Here is a 12,768-nt window from a genome sequence, read left to right as displayed (position 1 = left end):
AACTTAGCAATGGTTTCTGCCTTCACAAGAGGTGGCAACACAGGGACATCCAGCTTGGAAAGGCAGCACTGAGGAGCCTGGCATGGCCCAAGCTGGTGCTTCTCCCTGGCCCCTGTGTTTGGCAAAGGGCTTTCCTGCTGCACAGGGATCACCGTGTGGGCTGCAGTTTCCTGAAAGGAAGCTGCATAGGGGCTGGCTACCCCTTCTCAGCACTGATGCAACTGCTTGGTGAAAGCCAACTTGGGGAACTGAAATGGGTTAAAAATAGCTCTGCGAGGTGACGCAAACAGTTGCACTACTGCAACTGAGAGACAGTGAAGAAGGAGAGGTCAGAAATGGGAACAAGTGGCTAAAAGGCAGAAGCAGGAGGAATTCTTCAGTCAGATTTGCTGCCAAAACTCACGCTTCTTCGAGGAACCTCTCCTCTATTTTCCCTCCACTGTTTCTGCCCCTGTAGTTCGCAGGACATTTGCTTTGATCTCTGATGCTGCAAGGGATGCAGTGAGTGGGGCAGGAGTTGAAGGACTGAAAGCCTCATCGCACGGAGGATGGAAATCATGATCTCGTAGTTAAAAAGGCCTCAAGTCACCTTTGGTTTCTATTCTTAGGGGACGATGAAAAGTTACTCAGACAGCTGTTTTCACAGGTGCCCACTAGGTTTTGGTTCCTCTTCTTGTGGATCGACAGCCAGACACACCGCGCTCTGATTTGCAGAAGTTTTAAACTTTCATAACGTGAAAATCAAAGCCACAAAACCCTCCCCTGAAACTACAAAAAAGTATAAAACATGAAGCCTTCTGGAAAAATCAGATACAGGTACTTCAGGTTTGGCCCCTCAACCCACTGAGAACTGACGGTTTTCATCCCTCTGCCTCTCCTCCTGCACGTGAAAGGGAAGTGATGACATCCGTTACCAGGCAGCATCACTGACACTTTGAAAAAACTGAAATATTACAGAAAAGCCCACAAAGAATGATTCAGTCATTAAATCTTCTAACTTTAGAGTCTTGCTGTGCACCCTGAATGCACCACCAAGTGCTCCCCATGTTATATAAACCACAGACTCATGTTCAAATCAAAAAAGACATGAGTTTCACATCAGCTGAACAACTCTGCAAAGCTCTCCTGGACTTAATCTCTCCTCCTGAACTGGTAAGTCAACAATTTGCCTAGAGAAGGAAAGGGTTTTTTTATTCTGAGCTAACATTTCAGTGCTCTTTCCACATCTTGTGAGTCAAAACTGCTGAACAGAGACAAGCTTCCGAGTACCAAATTAAAAAGGGGAAGCTCCAGGCACTGCTTATAATACAGGAAATGTCAGCATGTGGCTTAATTAAGGCATGACTGCATATTCCTAGTATTTCACCTGAAACTTTCTGCTCTCATTGCATTTCTGACATTATTTCTTTGACTTGGGACTTTTTAGGACGCTCAAAATAACATCCGGGGGGATTCCTCGTTCGCCTGAGGGTTGCATAATTAGACCACTCAGGGGATGTTTGGGGCCTTCAAAAACCCTCTGCAGCTTTTCTAAGAGGAGACCTGGAGGAAGAGCAACCACATGAGCCATCACCTCCATCTGGTGAATTAGAGAAGCCTTTGGATCACCTCAAACATGCAGCCGTACAGTATTCCTGTGCATGAAAACGAAGCCAGTTTATGCTCTGGGCCTGAGAAATCTCAGAGAAGGTTCAGTAATGAGAAGGACAAAGTCCTGCGCTGGGGCAGATGAACCCCGGCAGCATTTTGGCTGGGGCTGAGTACTGGTTGAGCAGCAAGCCTGGAGATAAGGACCACAGTGGACACTATGCTGAAGATGAGCCAGCACTGGCTGGGGACAGAGCTACACTAGGAGATGCAGGATCGCCAGGGAAGCTGTCACCACTCTCACTGGCCCTGAGTAGACCCCACTTAGATCCTGTGTCCAGTTTTAGGGACCTCAGTTTAAGAGGAAGGTGGAGAAGCTGAAAAAGGCCAGCAGAGGCTATCAAGATGTTGGGGCCCAGGGCCTGGGAGGAGAGGGGGAAGGAGCTGGGCTGGGATGATCTGGACATGTGAAGGGAGAGGAAGGTCTAACAACAGCCTACAGTTCCTGGAGGGGCAGTTACAGAGACAACAAAGCCCAACTCTCCTCATTGGCGTGGACCATACAACATGGGGCAATGAGCACCAACCCATGGAGGGTCATGTTTGACAGGAGGAAAGACTTCTCTGGAGAGTGGTGCAGCCTGGGATAGGCAGGTGGATAAGTAGGGGGTTCCATGCCTGGAAGTCTTCAAGACCTGATAAGGAGAGCTACAACCAACCCAACCTTGTGTTGATGGCTCCAAAGTCCCTTCCCACCAACCCCTGTAGGAGTATAAATCACAGACAGGTCAGTAAGGACACGCAAGGGAGGGCCAGGCATCCAGAGAGCCCTGCAATAAGACGTCTATGGAGGTCAGACACATCTTCCTCAACTTTTAGCAGCACCCTGAAGCTAAATAAAACTCTAGAAGCAACAACAAGCACCGTGCTCAAACACCAACCCACATGGCTAAGTCCTCTCTTCTGAGCTGCACCAGCAGAAAGATGCATGAATGGCCCAGCATCTCTGCCGCTGGAGCTAAGCTTCAGAAGACAGCTGGACTCACTTCTCAGGCATGCTGACAGGTGTGTCTGTTAGACCAGAGACTTCAGCCCAGTGACAGTCTTTCACCAGCCAGCTCTCTCTCCCCAGCTCCCTGCTTCGCTCCGTATGTCTACACAAAGCTCTCCTGACTTCAGCTGTGGTGGTTGCTACACAGGACATGGCACCTCCACGTTCCTCGAGCAAGAAAAAACTGGTAGAAGCACCAGTACGCTCTGTGCGGGTGCACGTCTGACACATGCACATGGATGTACAGGACCAGCTATCACAGGCATCCCTGGGGTTTTTGTAGTTTTAACAGGCAGCCTAGCTTATTGCTGGAGCTGCCGTCTCACTGCTATCCTCCCATGCCTATGAGTTACGTGAATCCTAAACCTCTCAGTCAGTTCTAGATGTTTATCCTGGAGCTAGTGCCTTGAAAAATCGATACATAGGGTTTAGGACGAGTTGTTAGCTTCTTCTAAATGTGCATTTTTATTAATGAGTTAATTTCAATTATTTGTACTTTACCTGGTTCTTTTAATTTTATGTAAGAAAAATGGCTGAAGAAGTGCTGGAAGATGCATCACAGCAAGAGGCACCACACTTCAGATGGAGAAACCCTGGGGCAACCAGCAGGCATCGCCCAGTGCCCCACCATTAAGTCTGGATGCCACCAATTACAGCAACAGTCCTGAACTCAATCATGCTGCTGGAACCAGCCTGCACTGGGGTTCACTGCCTCCAAATAATAGCAGACCACTCATCTTAGAAAGCTGTGAAGAAAACCACCATCCAGAGCAGGCTCTGCCTAGCAAACACTTGAGGCTTATCAAGGTTCAGTAACTCAGCTGTTAATGTTTTCCCTGCCAGTGCACAAAATCAATTTTGCCAGGAAGGATCAGTGGCCACAAATGCAGAAAAGCACTAGAAGGTTAAATAAGGCATGACAGCATGAAAGGTCTGCTGTTTCCAAACCTTTTTTCTCTCCAGTTATGAAAACAAGGGAAGCACCATGGATGAAATGTCAATTGGTCCTCACGCACCACAGACAGAGGGTAGGAATGGCAGTGCCGTGGGAAAAGAATAGCAGCCCCCCAGGGATGACGCTGGCCTGGGAGAGGAGGTAAAGCCTGAGATGAAAGGGGATTTCAGAGAGCAACCACAAAAGGAAGCTGCAGGTGAAGTCATAGGAATATGCTGTCATCAGATGACGCGCTCGGCCAGAGTAGCAACAACCGTGTACTGGCCTTCCCCGCCCGCTCAGCCTCCCTGAGTGAGTCAGTGCTTCCCGGAACGAGGTGGCTTTGCAGCATTTCACTTGTGGCCGTGTCTCTGTCCATTGCACAACCTCCAAACCTCATGCTGAGCACCAGGCTGGAATTGGCCTGTGCTGACTTCTGCTGACTGAGTGGCCTGGTATGTCACACAGCTGGGAGGGCAGCGAAGATAAGCTTCACACTGAGGTTTGGAAGCAAAAAAAAATCTGCAAGGTGTTTTCAGGGTATCTGCCAGGCTGGGAGAACCTCAGAAACCCTAAAGAAGCTACGTTCACTACCAAATTTGAACACCTGCTCTGAGACCCACAAGATCTGCTGGTTGGTTTTGTGTTTGAGGAGCACTTCCCACTGAGGACAGCATGCGATAAGCTCCAGTGCCCACCCTCAAAGCCATCTGCAGCTGGGAATGCTCTTCTGCAGAAAGAGGCCCAGATGAGACCATCAGGAAAGAGAAACAAGGAAATCATAACCAGCTGTAGCAGTCGTGGCTCAAAAGGAGCTCCCCTCCTCACAAAGGAGAGCGGTGGGGGCAGTCGACAGTCAACCTCCTCGATTTTGTCATCTAAGGCAAAATGAAAACACCATCTCCCATTCTCCACCAGAAGCACTGGCTCCCCAAAACCTCAGCACGAGACCATGCTGTTGGAGTTGGAGGTGAGCCATGTGATGGAGAAACTACTTTGCCTACCTGTAACCTGGCTAAAACCAAAAGGTGTTTACGGGCTTCTGCCAAGCCTGGCACCGCTGCAGACCATGCTGCAGGTCTCCCTTGCCCTCCACAAAGGAAAGTTCAATTTCTTCTCTTTTAATTCAACAGCTGTTCAGAAAATTGACAAATCCCTGCTCCTCCCTGGTGTCGATGGCTGTCACCTGCACATCGGCTGCTGCCGGCTCAGCACTGGCAGGTAGCTGGGCTGGCTTTGCCTTACCGTAGACTCCCTTCCCCAGGAGCTGCAGGAACTGACAGACCGCTGTCGCCATCTCCGTCTTGTTCAGATCCAGAAGGGAGACAACCTGGAAGCCCAGCTGCTCCAGAAGACGGCTCAGCTCAAACACGTCTGCGACAGGAGCCATGAGGTTGGGATGATGCTGGTAGCGGTTGTTGCCCACTAAAAGCGCTATCTTGCCTGTAGCTAAAAGAAACACCAAGAGACAAAGCTGTAAATGCTCAGCAGGAGGCAAGGTCTCACCTCCTTCTGTTGGAGTGAGGATGTGGGCAATCTTTGCTTACATCTAGGCGGGAAGGACAGACCCTATGCTGCTACAAGCTTGGAGCGCCCTCCAGAAAGTCATTGGCTTTCTGAACACTTTGACAAAAGACACAAACCATCATTCTGAAAGAAAGACTTGAAAAGTTTTCACTTGACAACCAAAATCCCAGGAGTGCAGGAGTTTATTCAACACTGCCCTACTGCGACTGGAGGTCCTGCATGCCAGTGGTGCCTGGGAGGAGGATGCACTGAGCCAGCCCAGGAGGTCCTTTCCCCACAGAGCTGAAGGAGAGAAACCCCGGACTCCTGCTTTCATTTTATCCTCACCTTCCACTGTAGGAAAAGGAGCTCCAGTGGTGGGAGCAAGGAGCTTTGCCCTGCTCCGAGGAGGTATTTCAAGGAAGGGAAAAGGTGTTATGTGAACAACTTTTAAACTCATTTGGCAGGCACAGAGGTCAAGACTGGGTTACTCATTATCTTACTCCACTTGCTGAGACTGATCAGGGCTTGGCAGGGGGTGGGAGTCATCCTGTGCCTTGCAGGTTTGATCCCAAAAGCGCAGAGCCCGTGACAACGTGGGTGTGCTGGGTTTGTGTGGCAGGGCTTCTGGTAGCAGGGGAGTGGGCTACAGCGGTGGAAGCTTCTCAGAAGCTGCCCCGGCTCCAGGCTGGACCTGCCTCTGGCCAGGGCCAAGCCAATTAGCAATGGTGGCTGCAGCTCTGCGATACCTTAAAGGAGAATCTAAGAGGGGGGAGACTTTGAGGAGGAGTTACAAGGGGAACACCTGTGCAAACACCGAGGTCAGTGGAAGGAAGGAGGAGGAAGGGGGGGAGGTGTGCCAGAGCAGAAACCCCCCTGTATCCCCTGGTGAGATGACAGGGCTGCCCTCCTGCCACCCATGGAGGTCACTGGTGGAGCAGAGATTCACCTGCAGCCTGTGGAGGACCCCCGGGACCCTACAGGAAGAAGAACCCCCGCTGTTGTAGTTGGGCACTGGGAGGACTGCAACACGTGGGGGTGACCCAGGCTGGAGCATCTCAACAAGAATGGACCCCGTGGGGAGGACTCACGGCAGAGAGAGTTTGTGGAGGACTGTCTCCTGTGAGAGGGGTGGCACGTGGAGCAGGGGGAAGAATGCAGAAGGGTGCTTCCCCTCTCCCTTGCAGGAAGAAGTAGCAGACTAACTGCACCCTCCATCCCCTGCCCCACCAAGGGAGGAGACAGAAATACTGGGAACAAAACTGAGCCTGGGAAGAAGGGAGGGATGGGGGGAGGTGTTTTTAATGGTAACACTTCTCACTGTCCCATTCCGTCTGTTAAGTGTTGTTGTTGTTAGTGTTTGAATTACAGTGATGTTCTTTTTCCTTCCCTAAGGAGCCTGGCTTTTGCCTGTGACCACAATGGGTGAGCCACCCTGCTCTGTCCTTATCTCCATTCTGGAGCCTTTTGATCCATTTTTCTCCTTCCCAGCACTGGGGGGGAAGGGGTGAGTGAATGGCTGCATGGTGCTTGGTTGCCCTCTGGGCTCAGACCACAACAGTGGGCATAAAGGCTTGAAGGGTCTCTGCAGGAAAAGCACCCCTATGCCCTGTCCTGCCATCCACCCCGGAGCCTGGCTTTTAATTACGGGAATAATTGCTCAGGAAGAAGAGATGACAGTACTCACCGAAAAACTTTTCAGAGTGACATGTACCTGGAAAAGAAAGAGGGAATGATAAGCCTGTGCCCAGCACCCCTGCTCCAACATCCCTCAGCAACGCAAAGCTGGATCGAACACTACGGAGCCTCCGCACAAACAACTCATTGCCTGACTGCTAACCTTAAAGACACTGGTCTGGCGATTTTATCCTGCCTGATTTATGAAATCATGAGCAGCTGGGAAGCAAAGCTTGGAGAAGGGGCAGAGCAGGGGAAGGAGGGAGAGCACGGAGGAGCTCATACCCATCAGCAGGTCGGTGCTACCTGTACCAGCCCTGCCTGGTCTGCCGCGCTTCCCGAGATGACTTGCCCACTCCCTCACTGCAGCGAAAGCAAAGGAAACACAACGACTCAAGGTCAACATAAGCTTCAAAACAGAGAGCTTCTCCTCATGAGCGGTCAGCGCAGAGGAAGCTGACTGTTTGCTTTTGATAGCGATAATATTCCCAGAGCCTTTCACCACCCTGCTTTGCCTTTCCCTGCCTTTTAGCAGTTTCGGCGCAGAAAAGCCACCCCAAATGTGACTCACTTTTGCAAGCTCCCCAAGCTCCTCACCCAAGCGCTCCCAGCCTCTTAAAATCATCACCACCCTAACAGTCCCAGCTTTTCCTATTTAAATTAAAAATTATGGAAAAAAAAATCCCAGGAGAAAACCGTAAAGCCCTACAGGCTCTAAAAGAAGAAATTAAGGGCATATTTTTAATTGCATAAATCTCAGGGGTCTGGAAGATGTTTAGCACCTGAACTAGTGTTGCTAATACACCAGAGATGCCTGGGAAGCCATCAGAACAAGCCCATTCATCCTTTCCTGCCTCTGACAGAGCTGCCTGTTGTATGTTAAAGCTACCCAGCTGTAACATTTTGAACCCAACCCAATCTGGTGCCCCTTTCTTGCTGCCTGTCCCCCCTGGATGCTGTTTTGCCAGCTGCGAGGAGGCAGGGAGACTGCTCTCTGGCTATACAGGACCGATTTGCACTCTGGAGCAATTTTAAACCCAGGCTAAAAGGCAAGATGAGAAGCTTATGGCATAGAAAAATCTCTAGATGGAGTAAAGAGCCAGCAAAGCTAGCCTGTGCTATTCCTGTCTCACAACAGGGCGAGGGCAGAGGGCCAAAGCGGCCGTCACACCGAAGGTGGAGCATGCCCGAGGCTCTGGGGACCCATCTTCTCCTTGGGATCCGTCAGCTCATGCAGCATCAGGCCTGGGCTGCCAGCACAAGGGGCCTGAACCTTCCCGAAATAAGCACCATCCTCTCCAGCTCTATGCGTCTGAGTGCATCGCTTCATCTCAGCATGGCTGTAAATGAGCTTTAGCATAGGAGCCTGCTGTGATTTGGCCAAGGAGCTACTAAACCAGCACCTTGGCAAGGCAAGAAAACCGCAGTGAGCATCTCAGAGCGCTCAACCTGCCCTAACGTGGCAGGTTTCTGACACACTGCAGGACCCAGCAGCATCCCACGCCGCAGTACAGCGGATCACCGGGCTTTGGATTTTTTCTTTTACAGACGCCGCTTCCCTCACTAGCTCTGAACCCCGTTATCAAGGAATCCTATTTATCGCAGATGCCTGCGCCCGCTGTTTGGCGGGGCTCGCCCAGCTCTGCTGAGATCATCCTATCCAGTACAGCCGGGGTGTGAAATGGCGCTCTGCAGGCTGTTCCGTGACAGCTGCTGCACGACTTCCAGGACACTCCAGCTTCCCTGCAGAGCCCCATGCTGCTTCTCTACACTGAAGTAAGTGTCTTACCTTCAGCTCCCTGCAGAAGCAGTAGTTAAAACCAGTAGCCTTTCTGTTTGTTAATAAAAGCATGCAAGATCCGTCCAAGCTGGGGGAAGGTGCAAGCGTCAGAGCCACACATCCTATTTCTAATCTCACGCCCTGGAGCCCAGCTTCCTCTGCACCGACTGAGCCACACGCCAGCACCGGGCTCCTTGCTCACCAGCCCGGTGCTTCCAGGCAAGCTCTTTTCATGCTAAAAGGTGATTTGCAGCAAGACATGGGTTGGCTCTGCTCACCTATGTGAATATCCACGGCGTTGGTCCAGTGCTCTCCGTGGCTATTGGAGGCACAGCAGAGGTACGTGCCAGAGTCACTGACCTTTGCGTGGGTGATCTAGACAGATCAAAAGTTAAATCACATTATTTATGGTGGAAGCCTTCAGCCCCCTGCCGGTATCTGCCAAAGGCACGCATGTTCCTGGAATAAAAAGTCTTTTTTCTTGCTGTTCACTGAGACCTCATTCCTTGCCTCATAAAGTTAAGATGTCCCATGACTTCTGTCTGCCTAAGAAGCTCAGTAAGGCCACATTCTAAAGTCTGCTGCTGACCCCAGCTTCTAGAGTGCAAGAATCCTCTGCCCAAACGCCTTCCATTCTTTCTCCAGCAGCCCTGAAACCCTGTATCATAGCCATACTCTGTCCCAGGAGCCACACTGGGAGGGCATGACCAACATCAGAAGATTGCCTCTTTTTCCTCTTAGGTGACATTTTCTAGATTTCCGATCACGTGCATTGCTCTCTTCTGGTGAGTTTCCAACTCTTACCCATATCCCTTGATGTGGGACAAGAATCAGAGCAGTACTGGCTGGTGAGGACCTCTGTGGTTCTTCAGCCCAGGCTCCTGCTCAGAGAGGAACTAAAGCCACCACTGGGTCAGGCTGGCCATGGCTGTCTAGTCGAGTTCTGAAAACTTCCAAGGACAGAGATCTCGCTGCCTTTCTGGCTCTAGTCCAGTACCACCTACCTCCAAATGAAGAACCTCTTCCTCATACCCAGCCTGAACTTCCCTGTGAAAAGTGCACTCTGAGGCCACTGTCCCCTGTAGTACCTACCACTACTGAGAGGAGATTGGATCGTGTCTTCGCTACTCTTCACGTGATGCCCCAGAAGGAAATCTGACTTTCTGGCTTCAAGAAGAGAGCACTGATTTATATTCAGCCAGTGACCCAAAATAAACCCAGACCTTTTGCTGTCTCCCTGACTCTTTTCTGTCGGGACTAACCACTTTTCCTTCTAGCTCTCCTGCAGGCAGGCAGCACTCCCACAGCTCCCTCACTCCGCAGTCCCCTGCGCAGACATACAATAGCTGTTCCTGTGCCACTGCTGTAAAAAGGCATGAGAGATGTGCTGAGAGCCCTTGACGCATCTGGGAATCAGTTACTTAAGAGAAACATCCACAGCTCTGAAAGAAGCCCATAAAACGTATTCCCTCCTCACCCAGAGTCCTTCAGTCAGCTACCAAAGCAACAGGGGTGATATGTGGAGTGCTTTCTCACAACCCTGAAACACGGCAGGGAAAGCTAGCTGAGCACGAGGCTGCTTCTCAAGGGCTGGAGACGGGAGGACAGGCAAGGAGACTGCTTTCTGCTGGCATTCACCTATCACACAGACCAAAGCACGCCCAAGCCCTGACAGGCAGATATGAGTCAGGCTTGGACTGCCACCTGCCATGTCCAGGATGACAATAATACAATTTTCTGCAGTCTCTCCAAGGCTTCTGAGGCTCTCCCACACCCACCATCCAGCAACCAGCTTCTCCCATCACCCAGCAGCCAAAGTTTCTGAACTATCCCAAGGCAACGTTACCCAGAGTTTTTTTTTCTTCTGGTGTTCCAGCAGGTTGCCATTCCGGTACCACTGGTAGCTGGGGGCTGGGACCCCCATGGCGGCACACTGCAGCTGTAGCGGCTTCCCCACCTCCACCCTCTGCTCGGTGGGGTTGAGGACGATGACTGGTTCTCCTCGCCAGAGCCGAGGGGGCACTCCTGCGAAGCAGCGACACAGAATTGGTCCTCCCTCCGCAAGGACAGAAAACAACAGTCGTTGTCCCCCCTGTATAAGACCCTGTGCTCTTTCCACTGCACCAAGAGATGCTGTCCCACAGCGTCACTGCTGCACCTTTCTGCTTTGGGAGCAGGGAATCCTTGAGAGTGACACCCGTGATAGTAAATGACACACCAAAGCCCTGCCTCTGGCTTTCCAAACCTGATGCTTGCCCTTTCTTGCCAAGGGCACAGTCAACATGCTGAGGTCAACCACACCCGGAGTTATTCTTGTTGAGTTTTGAAATAGCCAGATTGCCTCTTCCAGTCCCTCTGCCCAGCATAAACAGGCAAACACTCAGTATAACTCTGGGAAAACCACAGCGAGAGATCAGCAGGAGGAGCAGGTACACACAGTCGGAGTTATTGGGGCCATGACAGGGACCTGAACCATCCAGAGGGATGGACACAGAGGTCTGGCTTAGGCCTGCAGGCTCACGTTGCTGGAGCAATCCTTCTGTATCATGATTTTCGAGCTGGGAGGACACACTGCCCTGGGAACTGCACAGGGTCACTGTTGCAAGGGAGGGCAAAGCATAAAATATGGAAAAGCTGGAAGACACGCTCGTACCTCTGGCGACACACTGATGGACCTCCACCTTCACCCAGTCAGAGAAGACGGCATTTTTGTAGAGGTCATTGATTCTGCAGGTGTAGAGTTGGGTCTGCTGTGCAGTGATGGGCAAGTCTTCCTTGGTGGCACCGGGAATCTGGTGGCAGACAGACTAGAGGGAAAACATGGGTGGTGGGCTGTGAGTCCCCCCTCGTTGCTGGTAACAGAAGGCCCCAAAGGCCCCTTGTAAGAGCAGGAAAAGTGGAAGACCCTGGTCTCCTCCCCTCCTCCAGCTTCAGGGATGCAGGAGAAGCTTTTCCATCGCACACCCCACCCAGCATCTGCAGAAGCCCCTGTCACGGACATGCATCCGATCCCCCTCTCCTTCCAGCCTCCTGGTTCCCCCCAGCTCTGCTCACAGAGGGCCAGCTCCATCGCTGCGGGCAGGGACCCACCTGCGCTCCCACCGGTACCTGGTGCTGACAAAACCACTGGTACTGCAGCGCCGTGCGCCCCTCAGCTCTGCACCGCAGGGTGAAGGAGTACCCCACGGGGACGGAGACGGAGACCGGCTGCTCGGTGATGGCAATGGCTGCGGAGAAACGGGACGCGGCGGTGGAAACCCCCAGGGGCTCGCTCCCACCCAGCGGCCAGGCACCGGGGGCTGCAAGAGCGGGCCCCCAGCACCCACCCTGGGAGGAAGGGAGGTCTGGCAGAACGGGGGGGCTTGGCCTCCCGTACCCACGGGACGCCACGGGGCTTTCGGGTGCTCTCCTGGGGCCCGGACGCGCGGGCGCTGCAGGGCCGGGGGATCATCCGGGCCGAGCTGCGCAGTGGCTCCCAGGCGGCCGCTCACCTTCCTGCATCGCTCGGCCGGCGGCTCCTCTCCCGGGGCAGCGGCGGCAGCACCTGCGGCGGGCGGGACGGCAGCGCCCGGAGCTGGAGGGGCGGCTCGGGCCCGGCGGCGGGGCCGCTCACCCGGCGCGGCGGCGGGCGGCCATGGCGGCCTCGGCGCCGGGGTAGGCCGGGCTGCGGCTCGCCGGGCCGGGGCCTCGGCGGGCTCTCGGCCCGGCACTCACCTGCCGCCGGCCCCGCCGCTGGGGAAGGCCCCGCCGGCCCCGCACTTCCGCGCCGCCGGGCCCGCCCCGCTCCCACAGCGCTACCGCCCGGGGCGGCCCCGAAGGGCGCCGGGGCTGCCCCTGGGCCCCGCACGGCCCGGCCCGCCCCAGCACGGCTGCGGGCACGCCGCGGGAGGCGCCTCTCGCTCGGGTACCAAGGCTGCCTGTCCCTGCCCTGCCCACGGGTGTCCTCGCCCCCACGCCCACGGGTGTCCCCACCTCCTCCCCCGGTGCCCCCCCACCCTCCGCTTGTACGTGTCCCCATCCCCGCGGGTGTCCTCAAGCCCCGTCCTCACAGCTGTCCTCCCCACGCGTGTCCTCGCCCCCGTCCCCACGCGTGTCCTTGCTCTCAGCCCCAGGCGCTCCCACCCGCCGCCCCAGGGCTGCTCTCACCTCTCTGCCGGGGGCCGCAGCCCCAAGGCTCATGGTGGAGCCACAGCTCTGCTGCCTCTGCTCGGCAGCGCGGGCAGAACCCCGCCG

At 53.9% G+C, this 12,768-nt stretch overlaps 1 protein-coding gene across 2 annotated transcripts in view; it reads right to left on the bottom strand.

Annotated features, from left to right (window-relative positions):
* Positions 1 to 12,768, bottom strand: part of LOC141928717 (mucosa-associated lymphoid tissue lymphoma translocation protein 1-like) — a 30,706-nt gene extending 17,938 nt beyond the window's left edge. The window contains exons 1-8 of one of the 2 annotated variants that reach the window (XM_074837373.1): positions 12,682 to 12,768; positions 12,027 to 12,079; positions 11,626 to 11,762; positions 11,189 to 11,342; positions 10,382 to 10,560; positions 8,814 to 8,910; positions 6,766 to 6,792; positions 4,818 to 5,021 (exon numbers count right to left, since the gene is read on the bottom strand). In XM_074837373.1, coding sequence (XP_074693474.1) covers positions 4,818 to 5,021; positions 6,766 to 6,792; positions 8,814 to 8,910; positions 10,382 to 10,560; positions 11,189 to 11,342; positions 11,626 to 11,762; positions 12,027 to 12,036 — 808 coding nt within the window. In that variant the 5' untranslated portion in view covers positions 12,037 to 12,079; positions 12,682 to 12,768. The remainder of the gene's footprint in view (positions 1 to 4,817; positions 5,022 to 6,765; positions 6,793 to 8,813; positions 8,911 to 10,381; positions 10,561 to 11,188; positions 11,343 to 11,625; positions 11,763 to 12,026; positions 12,080 to 12,681) is intronic. The other variant, XM_074837375.1, reaches the window with a different exon arrangement.

The sequence above is a fragment of the Strix aluco genome, chromosome 12, assembly GCF_031877795.1.
Source record: "Strix aluco isolate bStrAlu1 chromosome 12, bStrAlu1.hap1, whole genome shotgun sequence".
Lineage (NCBI taxonomy): Eukaryota > Metazoa > Chordata > Aves > Strigiformes > Strigidae > Strix > Strix aluco.
Note: the sequence above shows the minus strand (reverse complement) of the source record. Positions and strands in the feature narration are given on the sequence as shown.